General features: G+C 39.2%; 1 protein-coding gene across 1 annotated transcript in view; it reads left to right on the top strand.

The window, feature by feature from the left end:
- The first annotated feature begins 558 nt into the window (after positions 1–558).
- Positions 559–18,681, top strand: part of LOC147703534 (extracellular calcium-sensing receptor-like) — a 401,340-nt gene continuing 383,217 nt past the window's right edge. Inside the window, exon 1 of the mRNA XM_086929504.1 lies at positions 559–779. Within this exon, the coding sequence (XP_086785630.1) occupies positions 559–779 (221 nt within the window). The remainder of the gene's footprint in view (positions 780–18,681) is intronic.

Consider the following 18,681-nt stretch of genomic DNA (forward strand, 5'->3'; position numbering starts at 1 on the left):
TGTCTGGCGACAGCTGCTCTGTCAAGCCAGATCATAAAAAGGAAAAAGTAATAGCAGTCTCTTACATACTATTCTGAACAGGTAGGTTACAATTGTATTTATATTTAGACAGTAATTAGGTTTTAATTTTCGCATGATAGATTCCATAATACCTAAATGCACTAAGGGATGTAACGGAGGAGGGATTTGGTTCTTTAGGGATTAAGTGTAAGGCAGAGTCATGGAATCAATTTTAACTGTGGATGGTTGTGAGTGCTTGGACATTTTTATTTAGTTCTTATCACCCTTTAAAATATATATATTCATTCATATGCAGAATAAACATTCATTTATATTATAACATAAAACATCATGGTATGTACATTTTCATATATTTGCACTGGCTTCTTTTAGCATTCAAGTCATTTGTTAATTTGTTCATTCACTTGTTCACCCTAACAACCTAGCCCACTCATGTATACACCCTCTTTACCGTACTCATATATCGACTTTATTTGTGTGTTTGTTCATACATTTATTTTATCAGGTACCTGTCTGCCTACTCTGCCCTGGGAGATGATGGCTCTACACCTTGTTTTACGGCTTTACCTGTTCTGCTCTTTAGCAGCTGCTGAGTTAACCCAACCACCAGGCTGTTACCTCGCTTCCACCAACATTCATGATTACTCACAAGAAGGAAAAATAGTTTTGGGGGGGCTTGCTCCAGTTCATCTAGAAACGGTTTACACTGAAAAGGCAAATCTCTTCACAGAACCACCTGCTGTCAGGCAATGTGCAAAGTAAGTCCCACATCATTTTTGGACTTAACATTTGGCTAAATCAACTCAGCATGTAATATAAAAAATAACAACAGGTAAACCGATGATGGTCGCAGAAAAGCATTTCAAAATAATGGTGCCTTCTGCAAAGCACTTCGTCTTCATTCTTGTGGTTTATTATGTCACAGGAGCTCCTTCAATGGCATTATTGGTAAACAACCATGACAACGCGGTCAAAACACTGCACTGCCATTACCACACGTTTTTTACAACGCAAGTCGTTACCACGACTTGCGCTGGAGGGCGCTCTAGACTAAGGAATAGTAGATTTACTATTCCAACACCTTCCCTACTGTATGTAGGCTGGTGTTGGAATAGTAAATCTAACTATTCCTAAGTCCAGCACCCTACTGTGGAATTCGTGGTAACGACTTGCGTTGTAAAACCTGCATTGAGATGTACCGCGATCTAAAAGATCGCGTTGTAACATCATACAACCGCATAATTTAAGCAATATTATCCAGTGGGGCTTGCCCTGTCAGTCTGCTATTGACTGGGTGCATAACCTACCTAGTAGTGCCATCCCTCTTGGATAACATTGCAATTGCAAATCAGACCCTTAAAAATTAGGCTGAAATTCAGAATATTATTTGATGGATGATGTGGTTTTAATTGAACTATTTAGGTGAAAAGTTTCAAGAATTATACCTGCAGGAATTTTTCTCAGTGCTAATTCTTGCTAATATTGGCCTCTGTTTATGCTTTGTAGTGAACACCAGGTTTTGGAGGTCACAAGAGATCCATATATAAAAGGCTATAACATATTTTTTTCATATTAGAAATCATATATTGTTGGTGTTATACCTATTTTAGTAATTGTAGCGTTATTGCACTCACCAATGCCAATATTCTGCTGGGATTTTCTCTCATGATTTTATAAAGGGAATTATAGTTAGTGCACCAGAAATCTAAAATTAGGAAACTTTTCTAGAATTTTCTAAATATCTTTATCATCCATTTAAGAAAGGTTGCTGGAATAGAAACTGTTGAATTCAAAGCATTCCCTGTGGAGCAGACTCACATAAATGAGCACTTAATTGGTAATACAGATATGAAGCCAGCTGCCTTTGAGGAAATGGTATGAGTTTCAGTCATTTATGGCATAATATAATTCAATAGGGCTGACTTTAGTTAATTAGAGAGATCATACGTATGTCAAACATTCCCTTTCCACATCTGGTTCCTTAGATCATCTTCTCTCCTGCTTAATATCTCCTTAATTTTAAAATCAGAAAATGTAAATGCCTGAAAGTAGATTTTATTAGCTGTGCAGGGAGCTATTTGCAGTCACAGACTTCATACTTAAAATTAATAGATTTGTACTCCCTGAAGTAGTGAAATTCTACTAAATAGTTGCTGTTAAGGCATTTAAGTTATCTTTTTACCCCTTCATTTGAGTTAGTAATTGCATTTCCCACCGTGAATGTACACTTGTTTCAATTTTGAATATAAGGAAATGATAAATGTTATTATTTTTATTATTATATTCTATTATTATTAATATATTGTTATTGTCTATAGATATGTCTCCCTGTATATCTTATGAATGACTACATATATTTTTTTTAACATTTACATATTTAACAGTGGAAATCAAATAGAACAATAAGTCAACTATTTTAAAACACTGTGAAAAATGTCTTGGACTTCACGGACTGGGAGCACCTATAAATATATAATACTAAGATATGAAGAGGAATGTCTTCAGGGTTTTGTTTTTCTAGAAAACTTTCAGCTGCAGAGTTCAGAACTTCATGTATATATTTAGATTTCTGCACTAGAAAGTGTAAGATTCCCAAACTTCTTCTTCAGCAGCCTTTCTCCCAATGCTAGTTTGTTCTCTGACCTAGGTGAACACTCTACTTTTTTTATTATATCTTCACAGGCAACTCTGAAGAGAAGAAGGTGCAGCAATATGTGGGTTCATACCGTAATGAGAATTTCCTTAGGCACGTAGCTATGTATTTCCTGGGTAGATAATAACCAGCTAAGAGCCAAATAAAATTCAACTTGGTTTTAGTCTACAGATGTCTGATTTGTAGTAGACAATTATCAGGGCCACTGGAATTATGCAATTGTGTGGCTGTGGCTTTTTTGGCATAGTTATGGATATGCTGCATTTGCCACATAATTCATCACCTACTGCATAATATGGAAATTTTAACCCACAAAAGTTAGTTTCTAGCTCAAACGGTTCGAAAGTTACTAAAATGCAGTGACACGTGTTGCCGCACAATTGAGACCCTTTGTAAACATTGATATACACCTTTCCATTGTTTATTTCTGTATTTGAATATTAAGCACTAATGAGCTGCAACCAATTAACAGACTGCGTTAACAGGTGTAAAAATGACAAAATAATGAAGTAAGACTATTACAAAATGTGGCGCATGACGCCACATCATTATTTTTCCTGCTGCATAATTTACTGAACCATGCCACATAATTTGGCCCTCACCTGACTCATAGTTCCAGTGGTGCTGACAATAATACAGTTACCCATTTTCTGTTTGTATGTCAGAATATTATAAGGAAAAATATTGTCTGACAGTACTATTGTTTCTGAATTAATATTTATCCTAATATCACTTTATTGGGTATAGCTTTTCTGTTATTAACCCAATAAGACAACATTTAAAAAAACATTTAGAATACAATATTTCTGTCAGAAAATATTTTGTTAACGATATTAGCATAAATATTGTCTGACAGAACTATTGTTTTTGAAATATTGTTGATTATAATATCACTTTATTGGGTATAGTTTTTACAATATTCTGGTACCATACCCTGTAGAGACGATTTGTTTGTATATTATTGTTCGGCAAAAAGAAGTGGCTAGAAAATTAGTTCACCAGTCAAATTTTATTCTCACCATCAAATTGGTCTCAATGCATAACAATACCTTAGAGTGATCAAAACATCAAGATATACTGGCCAGAGTGAGGCAGAGCATGGCTACGAGCAAAATGGCTACGATCTATACATTTTAGTATTCAAGACTGCTGGCAGACCCAATTAACATCATTTCAGATGCTGTAGTGCACTACAGACGTCATACACTGCTGTCGAGGGAACCTTATGGACCCGCAATCAGCACATGGAATCACTCCAGAAATGTTCCAGCCAGACCTTTAACCCCTGCCTTACTGGCATCATGACTGAGTGATGCACACAGCCCCGAATCTGATCGAAATAACAACCCGGATGAGAGATGTTTGCTGGGACTAAACAAAACTGCTGCCTCTGAACAACCAAGTGAAGGAAGACTCTGTATGGCCATGACAGCAAACCAAAGCTTTTGTGATTGGCTGCGCAGTGCATCACGTGGTGACGTCATGGAGGAAGTTCACACAGGCGCTCGGGTGAGATTGCGCACTGTGCTTCTTCTCGACGCCAGCTAAGAATCTGGCCCTTTGTCTCCCACCCGTGCTCCTCAGAGACAGAAGATGTCGAAAGAACAGAATTGTGGTAAGGCTCACCCTGAATTGCCATCTGAGGTCTGTTTGGAAGTCACGTAGCAGTGGCCTAATCACTGCAATACCGCTAACTGTGTAACACAAAACTGGGGAGTCCGCTAACATCATTGATTTAGGGAAAGAGGACACTCTGTCCATTTTTTTCACCAGTAACACTGAGAAATTACAACCTGCACTTCTTTTGAAAAAGGCTATATGCTTCAAACTTTAAAATTGACAGGGAAACTAAGTGCCTGTTTTAAAGTTTAGTGGACAGCTTACTGAACCACAAATATGGCAAAGAACTCTGGCTGCTAAGCTCAATTTCTATTCGAATCAAAACTTCCACTTTGATACGTTTGTTTTTGAAAGACAAAAAACTTTGCTGAGTAGCCATATTAAACATTCTGGCCACTCAGTAAAGTTACAGTGCATCCAGTGGCACTAAGATGTTTGCCAGGCAGGCGTAGATTACTATATAAAGTAGGATTTGAGGCCTCCTGGCAGACCTTAAGTAAGGTCCCACAGCAAAGGAGATTCACTTTTCAAACTAATTGTGTTGCTTTCTCAAAACAATGACGATTTCTCCAATGTTTTAGTTTTTTACATACCAACCAAGCAAACCTTCTATTCCGCCAGCCCTCATAATACTCATAGCACTGAGTGCCACATGACAATGTGGGAAATTTTCTTGCACAGCTCCAACCAACCATGCTGCACATTCAATCTCCACCACCTCTGGAGTTCCAGAGAGTACAAAGAATATTCCCATTGAACCACTCCAAATTGACACAGCTCAGGCCGATGATTGCCTATTTCAGCAAGACAGCCACAAGCAAGGATGGTGATCCAGGCCACCAAGAACAGTGGAACCTTCTCAGTCAAAGGCTAACAATCCATATCTCAGTTTAGTTTTATATTGAGACTAATAGAAAACAGAAAGGCATAAAATATGAGTTACTCCAAGGAGCATATTGAACCTGAAGATTTGCAAAATTTTTAGATAGTGTAGAATCAACACACTCTCAATGGAACCATTACAGCCCAACATGATAACCATGACCTAGTGCTGGTCAAAACAGAATGCTGTACTACCCCTCAGGCTTCCACAGCATATCCCCATAATACAAATAAAGGCAACCTGAACCAAATTTTAGAACGCCTTGTAAGAGACAGTGACAAATCCAGATTCTCATATCAATCTGTGGATGATGTTACCCAAGTCCCAGGACCAAACTTGAACAATCCTTGAAACCTCTGATCCAGCGATTCAAGACTGGAAATGTTCTAAAGACAAGGCCCAATTTCCATTACCCAACAAGTCCCTTTACACTGGGTTAGTGTAATTCACAACCTACACCAAACTCCAATGATGTACTCTCATCTCTAATATACCAAAATTGGCCATGCATTCTTTATATAGTTGAATACATTTGGGAAATCAATACTCTTGAATAATTCACTTCTAATAAAGACAGACTCATTTATAAATTTATAATGTTTATCGAAAAAATGTGAAATAATGCTCTTTGGTAAAAACATAGAGCATGAACCATAAATCATCACAAGGCAAGCAAAATCAGAAGAGAAAATAACAAATTCATATCAATGACAATGCATAAAGGAGTGGATAGGCGAAGAAACAATAGATTCAGAAACAAAATACATTTGCAAATGATTATGCAGGTCACGAGCTGCCATCATAGAAGTTGGGCGTATACACAATATAAAGGATGCTTGGCGGACAATATATCCTAATGTAGCAGGGTATACTTATTACTCTGCACCACATAAGTCATGCTCACGTATAGATATGGCTTGGGCTTCGGATAAGATCTTTGAAACCAGTACTATGGAGATATGCCCGAGGGTCATTTCCGACCACAATTCAATTCTTCTCGCTTTCAGTCTTTCACAAAAAAAGCAAGGCCCAAGGCCATTCTTGTTTCCTAGATATTTATTACCAAACAAAGAGTTTATCTTACAACTTAAGAAACACCTGATAGAGTTCATTGAAATAGATTTTAATTCCACTCTACCTACTGTGCTGTGGTATGTCTGTAAGGCCAGTATAAGGGGTTCAAGCAACAGTTTGTCTGGAGACAGAACGTAGAATGCAGGAAAGCAACCAAAATGATGGTCACTAATATATTGTCATTGGAAAATCAATTAGCAGAGGCTTTATGTCAAAGCTCCCAAAATATGGCTGAATTGGGTAATAAGTTGGTGAATCTTAAATCGGTTTTGAAGGCCACGTTTAGAGAAAAAAGCATTGTAAAACTGCATAAATATCATCTGTCTCAATATGAGAGTGCGGATAAAATCGGCAACATTTTAGCATATAAATTTGCGGAGGACAAGGCTAAAACATTGATTAGGGTAAAAAAGGGACCTAACAATTTGGTATATAGGCAGCCTACACAGATATTGGATCAATTTGTCAATTATTATAGAACCTTGTTTAATCCAGAAAGCTAACTCACTATGAACAACATACAAAGGTATTTGGATGCTAACATAATAAAGGAAAGGGAAATAGAAGGATTTGATCTACTGACCGAGAATATAACTATGACAGAGATCAGACTTGCAATTGCTGCCCTACTATCGGGCAAAGCTGCTGGAGATGATACGTTACCAATAGAAATATACAAAACTTGTTCTGACGAATTACTTCCACTCTTTAGTCAGGTAATTAGTTCAATTGGCACAGGCGGAAAGGTCCCTAACTCGTGGAACACTGCAAAGATTATATTAAAAAAAAAAACACACACAGCTGCTGAGTGTGGGTCATATAGACCCATCTCACTCATCAACACTGATGCAAAAGTGTTTGCCAAAGTTTTAGCTACACAATTGGGGCCATTTATCCCGAAACTGGTAACCCCCCAACAGCACGGATTTGTTATGGGCAGAGATACAACAGCTCATGTAAACATGGCTATAACAGCATTCGATGTAGCAGAGATAAATTCCACCCCACTCGGTAAGATACAGCTTTTGACCAAGGGGGTGGGATTATCTATGGGAAACTATGACAACCCTTGGCTTTAAAGGCCAATAATTAAGGTGGATACAAGCTCTATATGACCATCCAACTGCTAAAATCAGCTACGCAGGGATGACATCCTCTAATTTTATAATATCTCGGGGTACTAGGCAAGGGTGCCCTCTGTCACCCTTGCTGTTTGCACTCTCTATGGAGCCGTTTCTTTACGCTCTACAGACTCAACCTCGAATAGTTCCTTTCAATTTGGGCCTAAATACATTAATAATCACAGCTTACGCCAATGATATTGCGATATATTCCATAGATGTGGTAGAAGCTTTACATTGGATAATTGAGGAAGCCAATAGGTTTGGGGCGGTGTCTGGATACAAACTCAACACCAACAAAACACAGACATTAATGAATTATAAATCCCAGGCCCCAGTACAAGGGGTATGTAGAGTAACTACATATTTAGGAGTCAGGTAGGTAATAGATCTTTATTCGGCTTAAGCAGCCATAAAAGAATACATTCTATTTTTTGGAGTCAAAATCTCTTCTAAAATAAATGAAATATTTGTATGTAATTATGAGGCCCTACTTAAGGAAACAGCTGTTACACAAAAAATGGCATAAAGTGCTGCTTAGCATCATTGGTCGGATTAATATAATCAAAATGAAGGTACTGCCTAAATTTCTTTATTTATTTAGGTCCATCCCATTACGTGTTAATAACTCCTTTTTCAAACAGCTAGATGGGATTTTTAGCAGTTTTATTTGTGGGTATAAAAAAAAGGGGGGCTTAATTTCCCTGACTTTAAGTTATACTTTTTGGCAACCTTTCTTGGCCGTCTCCGTAGTCTATTTAACCCAAATAACCAATATTACTTTCATAAATGTATGTGGGGTGAGGACTCTAATATGTTTTTAGCTCAAGTAAATAACCCTAATTACTTCAAAAGGGTCAAATTCAAGACTGCAAGAGAGACTTCTAAAATGTGGTCTTTGATTCTTACTATATGTAAAACTTCGCTTTTTCATTCTAAAATTTTGTTGTGGGGCAATCCGAGACTTCCGGAAATTTTTCACGATGGGGCTGGCAATATCTGGGCTACTTCTGGAATTAAAACTTTGGGGAACCTCTATGGTAATGATGATTTTATGGTTTTTGAAATATTAAAGGCTCTGTATAATTTGACTGAAGCTATGCGGTTTAAATACTTACAAATCCGGGACTATTTTATGCGCAATTTGAACTTGAGGAGAAACTTAGACTCAGATATTTGGAACTGTTTTTATTCGGTTAAGACCAAATCACTAATCAGTGAGGGCTATAGATGTCTCAATTCCTATAAGACTGATGATTGTGTGAAACTGGCTTAGAAATGGAGTATAAGATTGGGCACCAATATTACTGCTAATAAGATCTCTGCCGCTTTTGACGGTATTAACAGGGTAGTACAGTCCTCTAGTTTAAGGCTACAACAATATAAAACAATATAATTCCTGTATTATACACCAGAAACAATATCAAAATGGTCCCTAAACAGCCCAACCAGCGACCGGTCTAAATGCCCCAAATGTGATTTAATAGCGGCCGATCTAGAACACATGCTATTTTCATGTTGGCTGAGTTCTGGCTAGGAGTTGATCAGGTTTTGAATCAAAAACTTGTTAGACCCTCTCCTCTTACTGCATCATTGGTATTATTAGGTTTACACACACTGAACAGACCACAGAAAGATCTAATAACTATTTTACTCTCCTGTGCTAGATTGATTATCGCCCGGGTATGGATATCACGGAAACCACCCCACATCATGGAATGGTGGTCTCTGGTTAAAGAAACATATGCTATGGAGTCCTCATTAGCTAAAATAAGAGGAGTATGGTCATTAATGAAATTTGACAAAATTTGGGGTACTTTCATTTAAAGATCTTATCTGTATTTTCTATGTATATGTTACTCTTGTCTTGTAATTGACTGATATTGTCTGGAAAAGTCAACTATGTGTTTTGACTCATAATTAATTTTTCCCTTTTTCCATTCTTGGTGTTTTTTTCTTTCTTTTCTTTTTCTTTTTCTTCTCTATCTTTCCTCTTAATCCCTATTATACATATGTTTTGAATGTACTTTCTCCTGCTGTTAATTAAAAAATATTTTTTTTAAAAAGCAAATGATTATGCAATTTCAGATTTCAGTCTATACTAACCCAAATAGAAATAGGAAATTTACTCTCTGGCCATGAGAGCAGCAAGGCCCCTCAAGAAAATTTGAAGCGGCAAAGTCTAAGTCAGTAATCAGTAAACAGGAACAGGACTGCAAAACTAACAACAGCGATGATCTCCCAACAGTCTTAGTCAGTCTCCTAAACCCTCCCACCAGGCACCTCATTAATATCCTAAAATCCAAATGTCCAACCCACACATGCCTCTAACTTAGGGTTTTCTTCACATTTGATTGGTTAAGGAAGGGAGTGTATAGTCACACCTTTCTCTGCATGCCCTCCTTACTAAATGTCTCATTGTTTTGTCTAATCAATGAAATAAACTTCCATCCCAGGAAATACAAATTCAAGCCTCTGTCATGCTTCTCTTCCTCTGCTCCGGCAATATTGTCAACTTTGTATATCTTTTTCCGGCTGAACGCCTTTCCGCAGAGGAAGCAGAAGAAGCCTGTGTTTGTTGCGTTGTACTTTCGTACTGGTTTGGCAGGTATTCAGGACTTGAAGGACAAAATATTGTTCCATCTCCTTATTCACTCTTGATTTTTCATCTTTTAAACGTTTTTATTTTACTGAAGACTTCTTGACCCATTATTTGCCATGCAGAATAGAAACTCATACTTCTTCAAAACAAACACAAACATTATTATTCACTTATAATGCTTCTATTATCATTGCACAACCCATATTAATTATTACCAATTTCCTAGCTAACGTTAATAGCGTGCATAATCAGGATTAGTCTTTTTTATATTTTCGTTAGTCAAAAAGCATTTGCAGCCTTCTATTATTACTTTAGTACGCTCTTGTGCAGTAGCATTTTCCCTCATGTTAGGCCTTTTCTTCACTGCACACAATTAGTAAATGTTACTGAGGGTTCAATACGAGCAGGTTTTATTTTTTGCAAAAACCCTGCTCCATCAATCCCCCCTTTGATGGCATTTTAAGCCAACACCAACATTCCCACCAATAACAGTTGTCCCTTATTAGAAAGCAGATGTTCTCTCTCATTTTATCATTGTCCCGTCTAAATCCTTCATGACTTCAATAGAATTTCTTTTCATATCCTCTAATTCAATATCGTTTCTCTTTCTCTTTCTTGCTCTTCATTTATTATCAGATGAATCTATTTTGCTACTACAAAACTTATAGATCAGATAAATCATTAGTATTGCTGTAGCTACTGCAACAATAGGTGTTAATATTCTCCCTAATACACTATTTCCAAAGGTAGAAAACAAATTATGCACAGAGGAAAAACTGTTACCAAGTTTCCCCAAAGCACCATCAACCCTAAATTGAGACAAATCTTGATGAAGATTTGTAATATTTTTACTATACCCCTCAAGACTCTTACTCTTGTCTGGGATATAAGAGCAACATTTTTGTATTTTCAACATATTGCAGACTCCACCCTCTTTAGCCAATAATACATCAAGGGCTAGTTGTTTTTTTAAAACCATGGACCTATTTGCAACTGTTTCAGTATCAACCATTAAGAACCTACCAGCAGTGTATGTTGATAAACAATCACCCACTGTGGACAATTTTCAAATTTTGTGCAAATTCAGAATAGTTCCAACTGAAGGTATCAATGCTCCAAAAACATCCTTGTTAGATTTGGAGGTCTCTAGTTGGCAGGGGTAGGTACCTTTGACCAAATAGGGACCCTTGCGTCTAGTCGGGGTAATGGGCTACACCCTTAAAATAACCCCTGCTCACCCCCTTAGTAGCTTGGCACGAGCAGGCAGGCTTATCTCAGAGGCAGTCTGTAAAGCATTTGTGAACACATACAGTAATACAGTGACAACACTACAGATGGACACCACACAGGTTGTATTATAAAAATAAGTATTTTTATATATATTTAACACAAGACCAAACGACAAAAATCCACAATACTGTACTCAAAAATAGACTTTAAAATTGTAAAAAGTAGCTCAGTTCTCTCAAGTTTTAAATGCAACACTTTACTCTCAAAGTACCTTGGATGCGTTATGCAAAGAAAATAAAAGTGTCGCAGGGAAGGTGATGCGTCGGTTCCTTACAAGCAGGGGACTGGATGCGTTGGTTCCTTAATGTTGCGTAGGGGAGTTGATGCTCGCTTCCTTACTGTGTGGGGAGGTGATGTGTCAGTTTCTTACTGCTCTCCGGTACGATGCAAAAAGGTGGCACCTCGATGCGATACTCTTTCCGGTGCAATGCGACAAAATGGTGTCTTGGTTATGATGCAACAACGTTAATGAGATGCGTGCATGCCTGACGGCCCTGCGGCGACTCGATGATCTGTTGAGCCGCGACAGGCCCTGTGACACGCTACTTCGGTGATGTGACGGTGCCCTCTGTGGCAGCAGGCACGCTTCTCCGGTGATGCGTTACGTTTCAGTGATGTGATTGGCAACAGCGGCGGCACGCTTCCTTGGCGATGCGACGGCAACTGCTGCAACAGTGACACACTTCTCTTTGTTGAGTTGTGCTTCCAGCTCCCAACGGCACACAGTCTCTCAGAAGGAGCAGCACAACAGCAGGCACTTCAATTCCCATCAAGGTAATTCAGGAGAAGCTGGTTGGTGAAGTCTTGTATCCCTGAGACTTCAGACAAGAGGCAAGGTCAAAGTTCAAGCCCTTGGAGATTCTTCTTCAAGTTGATGAAAAGCAGACTCAGTCCTCTTCTCTCTTTGGCAATGAAGCAACCACTGCAGGCCAATCCTCCAACACACAGCACAGGGGTAGTCTCCTCCTTCAGCTTCCTGATTCTTCTCCTCAGCAAAGGTTTGTCTTGATTCCCAGAAGTGATATAAAGTTATGGGGTCTGGGTCCCCTCTTTTATACACCAAAATCCTTTGTCTCTGGAGTCAGAGAGTGTCTGTGCCTAGTCCAAACCAGTTCTGTGCAGTCCTGGAGCACTTTGTATACAGGACTCCTTCTCTTCGTTTGACAGTGTAGGCCAGGGACGTCAGACAAACCACAGTAGGTGGAGCCAGCATTGTGGAAGGCAGGCACAGCCCTATTCAGGTCCTAGGTGCTCCCATCCCACCACTCTACACGCAGATGGGTCTATTCAGCCCTGTGCTGACTCACCCTGTCTCTTGGAATCCCCTAACCCCTGTCACTCACAGACCAGACAAGGAATACACAACCTAGCAGAGGCAGGCTTGGACAGTTAGGCAAGAAAATACCTACTTTCTGAAAGTGGTATTTTCAAACACAGAATGTTAAAACCAACTTCACTAAAAGATGTATTTTATCATTCTGAGATCAGGCATACTAAACTCGAATTTCAACCTAGTTCCCTGAGTCAGTTAGCATTATAAGATGTTATAATCAAACTGCCCATTCTGGCCTATGAGGAACAGGTAGAATTGCAAAAGTGAAAAACGAAAATGGCTGTAATTCACTATCAGGACATGCCTCACACATCAGGGCATATCCTACCTTTTACCTACAATGCACCCTGCCCTTGGGCCTACCCTAGGGGTGACTAATATGTAGAATAGGGAAGGTTTAGGGACTGGCAAGTAGGTGCACTTGTCAAGTCAACATGGCAGTACCAGACTGCACACAGGCTCTGCAATGGCAGACCTGAGACACACTTTACAAGCTGCTCCGGTGGTTGGCACAATCAGTGCTGGAAGCCCATCAGCAGCATTTGATTTACAAGCCCGAGGCGCACACAGTGCAATGTACTAGGGTCTGACAAGTAAACCAAACAATCCATACATCAATTTATAATAGAGAGAGCATATGCACTTTAGCACTGATCAGCAGTGGTAAAGTGCCCAGAGTCATAAAACAGACAACAACCGGTCAGAAAAAATATAGGAGGAAGGCAAGAAGTTCAGAGTTGACCCTGCAAAAAGGGCCAAGTCCAAAAACCCCCAATTATTTCAGAAAAACTCACTCTCTTATTAGGAATTAGTCCATTCTTCACTTCATTGATTCAATTATTCATGTCCATGTGATATATCTCCGGAAATACTATTGCTAAATAGCAACACTCATACCAATGTGCAGGCCACCTATAGTAGGCATTATTACCACACACATATTAAATTCCTGGAAAGACAGGACCAGTTCCTCCTTTTATTGTCCATCCTCCTGTAATTATGAAATTATGGTCACATTCACTAGAAACCATTAAATAATTATTCTAATCAGTCTTTTTTCTAAGCAAACAAAGTTCCATGATACCAGTCTAGAGTCATGGCAGCGTAAGTTTTCCCTTTCTTATAATCTCCTTCTCTGAAAGCCCATGGAGGCACATGAGGCTTTTGCTCAGCAGCTTCTCTCTGTAACTCTTGTCTTCTATCGTCCGCCAAGTTAATGAATTCTATTTCTTCAAACCGTAAACTACAGGTTAAATTGTGTCTAGGTGTATATACTGTATCTATTGTTTGTATAGAATGAAAAAACTCTCCCATATATTCTGCATTTCTAGCACTATCTATTTTATTCATATTCTGTTCAAAAAGAATTTCTGGAAATACTAAATCCATGTTAGAGTAGAAATATTGGAGACTTTACCTCTCGTAGAAGATACTACGTAGTACAGTACAAGACACACCATATGTTAAAGGTAGGTGATCACAAGTCACCCCCTCTGAGACATTCACACATAACTGTCTCTTGCATCCATTGTTTCCACATACTCATAAAGCAATTTTGTGAAAACATTTAACGAAAAATAATTAATTGATTTATCATAATGATAGATGCTGTCATCTTTCATCTTCTCTAATTTTGTATGTGAGTCTTCTTCAAAACTTTAGGTATCTACTTTATCACTGATCACTCCATCAGTATTAGTATTATTTTTGTGATTAGTTACCATTAAGACAGGCACAATGACAAATAATATTAACCACACCAACATTAGTAGAAAAATACTAAATAAGCAAGCATTAATACATCTACGCTTAAAACTACGATTTTGATGTCCAATCTCTGCTGTATTTGCCATTTCTAATAAAATTCTATAAATATTTTGTAAGAATGAAAGATCTATCCAAAGTAGTGTATCCCCAAACTTTATGGCTTTCTTCTTTACCCCCTCTTTTTTATCTCTTCTTCATCAGATCTTCTGTTTTACATCTCTGCATCTTTCAATGAATTTTCAATTTTCTTGATTTCTCCACCGTATTTTTTATACAGTTCTTTACGGTGATTTGAAACTGTCTCCTTCACTTTGCTCTGTACTAACATCTTCTTTGATCTGATCTGAATTTTATATTTCTTCCAGTACTACATATGTCCACTCTGAAGCTGTGTATTTCTTGTTTGGAACTCTTACTCTTTTCGTTTTACAAACTGATTCTTCTTCACACTCACTTTGCTCAGTCTGATCTGGAACTTCAATTATTGTGTCTGATGATCTTTGTTTCAGAGTGTATTTTAGTCTTTTCAATCCTTTTGACCACACATCACCTTCTCTTGCCTCCTTTATTTGAACTGTTTCACAGCATCAGTGTTAAGTTCACAATTTCTTTTCCTCTGTTGCAATTGCTCTTCGTTTTTAATCAACACTTCTTCTATGTCACCTTCAACAGCAGTCTTATGAGACCCAGAAGCTGGTGCCCTCTTTATTCAACCTTTTTCCTGTTTAAGCATATGTTCAACACCTTCAGAATCTGCAGCTTCAGACTCTGCAGCTTCAGGTTCTTCAGCTTCTGGCTCTTCTCATCTCCCCACTAGTTGCTGCTCTTCTTCTTGTCTTTCAAGTGGACTTCTGTAATGCTATTTGAAATGTAAAAGGGAAATAAGTTTGTTACCCCTAAATCTATCCCGACGATTCTCCCCCAAAAGGATGAATGGCCAAGGGATAGGCCTGTACCATACCTCCCCTCGGGAAAGTCGACAGACATCTCCGTACAGGCTGGAACTCCTCTCTTCCTGGCACCCCCAATGGCTCCCGTATGTAATCTTGAAAAGGAAGAGTTATGTTTAAGCATATTATATGAGAAGGTTGAGCTGAGTCGCCCTTTGGAAAAGTCCAGCTTGAAAATCTTCCCCCTATTTAAAAAGTGTAGATTGGGGGCTCCGGTGAAATAGAGAAAATCAGGGGCCATGCCAAGCAATCTAAGCAGGTGGGGAGGGAAGGTGGGGAGGGGGAGGCGCCAACCTCTCCGACTACTACTCAGGTGTACTCACCCACATTGTCAGGGAAAGGAGGACAGAAAGTAGGTAAGAGGGATATCCTAGGGTCAAAACATAAGGGGGAAAACATGAAAAAGAAACACAAATAATGAGACGATTTTCCAAACGGAAAGTGTCAAAACTGTACTTTTACCGGTTTTCGGAAAGCCAGAGCGATACCCATTTAATAATGGAGAAGGAGACCCTTAAACTCCACTAGCAGATGGCAACCCAAGGGAATCTATCAGAGCACCCATGGCATTAACTGGGAGTTTGGGGGACTCGGTACCAGGAGTATCTCCTTTAACACGGTCACTGCAGTCCCTCTAAGGAATCCAGCCCTCCTCTCAGGCGTTAGTAGATTCATTAGGCGAGAAAATGCACATGGGTTATGGGGTCCCCTTGCTGCATACAGGGACGGGGTCCATTGACCCCACTGATCCCAGGGGGGACGGTACCCAAGAGGGAGGGCCCCAAACCCCAATTCCATAGCAGGTTGGGCCGAATAGAACCCACAACGGGCCTCAGTTCCATCTGATAGAAATACTGAGGTCCCTACTCCCAATACGGTCGCATACTGGAATATCCAACATCATAGTGGAATGCAAGCTGCCAGCTTTACGGATTGGGTCCCTTTATGGATTCCCTGGAGAGACGCCCTAAAGAAAACTAGTGGGGCACAGCCCGGTTTATCTCCCATAGTAGATTTCATCTGGCTATTTGATATTGAATCCACCTTGTTAAATAGTTACATTCTTAACTTATTTTCGGAACTAGAGTCATGAAGGCTGATAGCTAGCAAGGATATTTTAAATGTGATGATTAATGTACATGACACTTTTCCGTACTCTAGGGCCACTCTTTGTTCCTTGATAGTGTCCAACCTGATTTTAAAAGAACTGTGAATATTTTTTTAAGCGAGGGCTTGATATAACACCTTTTGATAAATATGAGGACAATCAAATTGCGGGCCCCAAAAGCCAAAATCTGAAAGACTCTCAGGCTACTAATTGAGTGGCACTAGATGCATTGGGCCCCGAAACCGAGTATTCCGTGGGCAATCCTAAAGATATAGTGGTTTCCATGGACTGGAGGGGGCGTTTAATAAATGTTGTGCCCAATGTAGCAGTTGCCACTCAGACTCCAGACATAGAAGATGAATTCGCCCAGTGGAGTTGGGTTGCAAGAGCCCTGAATAACACCCATGTGGAAGCAGTAAGGAGTGCTCCATTGAGGTAGCCTGGGTGGGCTACTCTTGTCTTGGAATATGGCTGGTCTGGGACCCAATCAAATAAAATTAAATTCCTTAAAAATGATGAATCCTATAATTATATGTTTACAAGAAATGTGGTCCTGTAAAGAGTATGAATGTGATGACTATTTTGTATACTCATGCTATGCTAAGTGATCGGAAAGGGGACATGCTAGTGGGGGGGTTTCTATTTTGCTTACTAACTCCTTTAATTGGAATCAAAAGGTTTTTTCCCACCCCTCAAACCTCTGTATAGTTGGCATGCCTGGGAGATTCCGACATGCCCACTTCCTTCCTTGTAACAAACTTGTATATCCCCCCCAGCCAAATATTTCGATCATCTTTTGCCTGTATCTTTTTCTTTTATTGAGGATATAGCTACCAGGGAAGATTGCCCCCTAGTGATATTAGTGGGGGGATTTAAATGCTAAAATTTTGAACTCTACCTCTGGGATTTATGCCAATACTGACAAAGAGGAAATTTGGCACATTCCCGAGATTTTATTACCAAATAAAGTAAAAATAGATAAGCGGGGGTTTCTTTTGCTTGATAGCATTAGAAGTCTAGACCATGATATCTTAATTGGGAGAGTCCCCGCTGATAAAATAGCACATTTTACCTATCATTCTCAACATACTCACATCCTTTTAGATTATGTGATCGTTTCCTACCAAATGTTTAGAGCTTGTGATAATTTGTTTGTCAGCCTGTCAATATGGAGCGACCATAGACTAGTGGTATGAAAGTGGCCTTTGATCTACCCTCATTGGAGTCGGGGAATGCCTGTCAGGGCTCGGCCACTTTTAACAAAGTAAATGGTCGGTCCTTTTGGACGCAAAAAGACATGCTGAAGTAGGCTCCATTGTGAAAACGGCTTATGTAGAAAAGCAGGGTATTACTCATTCCAACATTATATCCTTCGAGGCTCAAATGGAGAAGATTTGTATTTTAAGCTCCACATCTTCTGAACCTTGTCCGTATAAACAAGATATGCCCCATATGATATCCTTCAAACAAGCAAATAACCATCTTGTTCGAAAACAGCATATACATTTCCTATTTGGCCGGCAGCAGCAAATCAATCACCTTAAGCGAGTGAGAAGGCGCTTCATGCTCAGTGAAAAAAGAAGGGAGCTTGATATTAAGTGGATAGGGATGAGGGAAGCCACAAGGGCCAAGGATTCAAGAAAATATTGGCACTTGATCGCTGAATATTGCGATTCAAGGCAGAGAGCTACACCCATACCAATTCCAGGAAAGGAATGGGTGGATTACATCTCTCTATTATAAGGAAATAATAGCCCAGCTTCTCCCGTCATGACTGATGGGGTTAAATCTGCGTCTACTGAATTTACTGAATTTGGCTCCCCGTCAGGAAAGGAATTGGTAAACTATATAAAGATTGCTAGAACCTCCGGGGTACAAGGGCCGGATGGAATCCCAATTTCACTAATTAAAAAGGAGCCAAAAGCATAGAGCGATTTTTAGAGCCATTTTTTAAATATTGTTTCTTTATGAATAAAATCCCCCCCTATTGGAAGGGGAGCATTAAAGTTCCCCTGTATAAAAAAGCACTAAAAACGGTGCTGACTAGATTTAGACAGATTGCCCTCCTGGATGCCTCAGGCAAACTGTTTGCCAAAAGTATATTATGCTATTTACAACAATGGGTTTTTTAAAGTTTTTTTTTTGTATTCCTCATATGCCGATAAAGGGTATTCTAGGTAGGATATCTCCTCCTCTCCATATTGCGATGTATTGGCCTCAAGGATTCAATCCGAGGGATTTCATCCAAGATAGGAGAGG

The sequence above is a fragment of the Lissotriton vulgaris genome, chromosome 7 (genome assembly GCF_964263255.1).
Source record: "Lissotriton vulgaris chromosome 7, aLisVul1.2, whole genome shotgun sequence".
Taxonomy (NCBI): Eukaryota; Metazoa; Chordata; class Amphibia; order Caudata; family Salamandridae; genus Lissotriton; species Lissotriton vulgaris.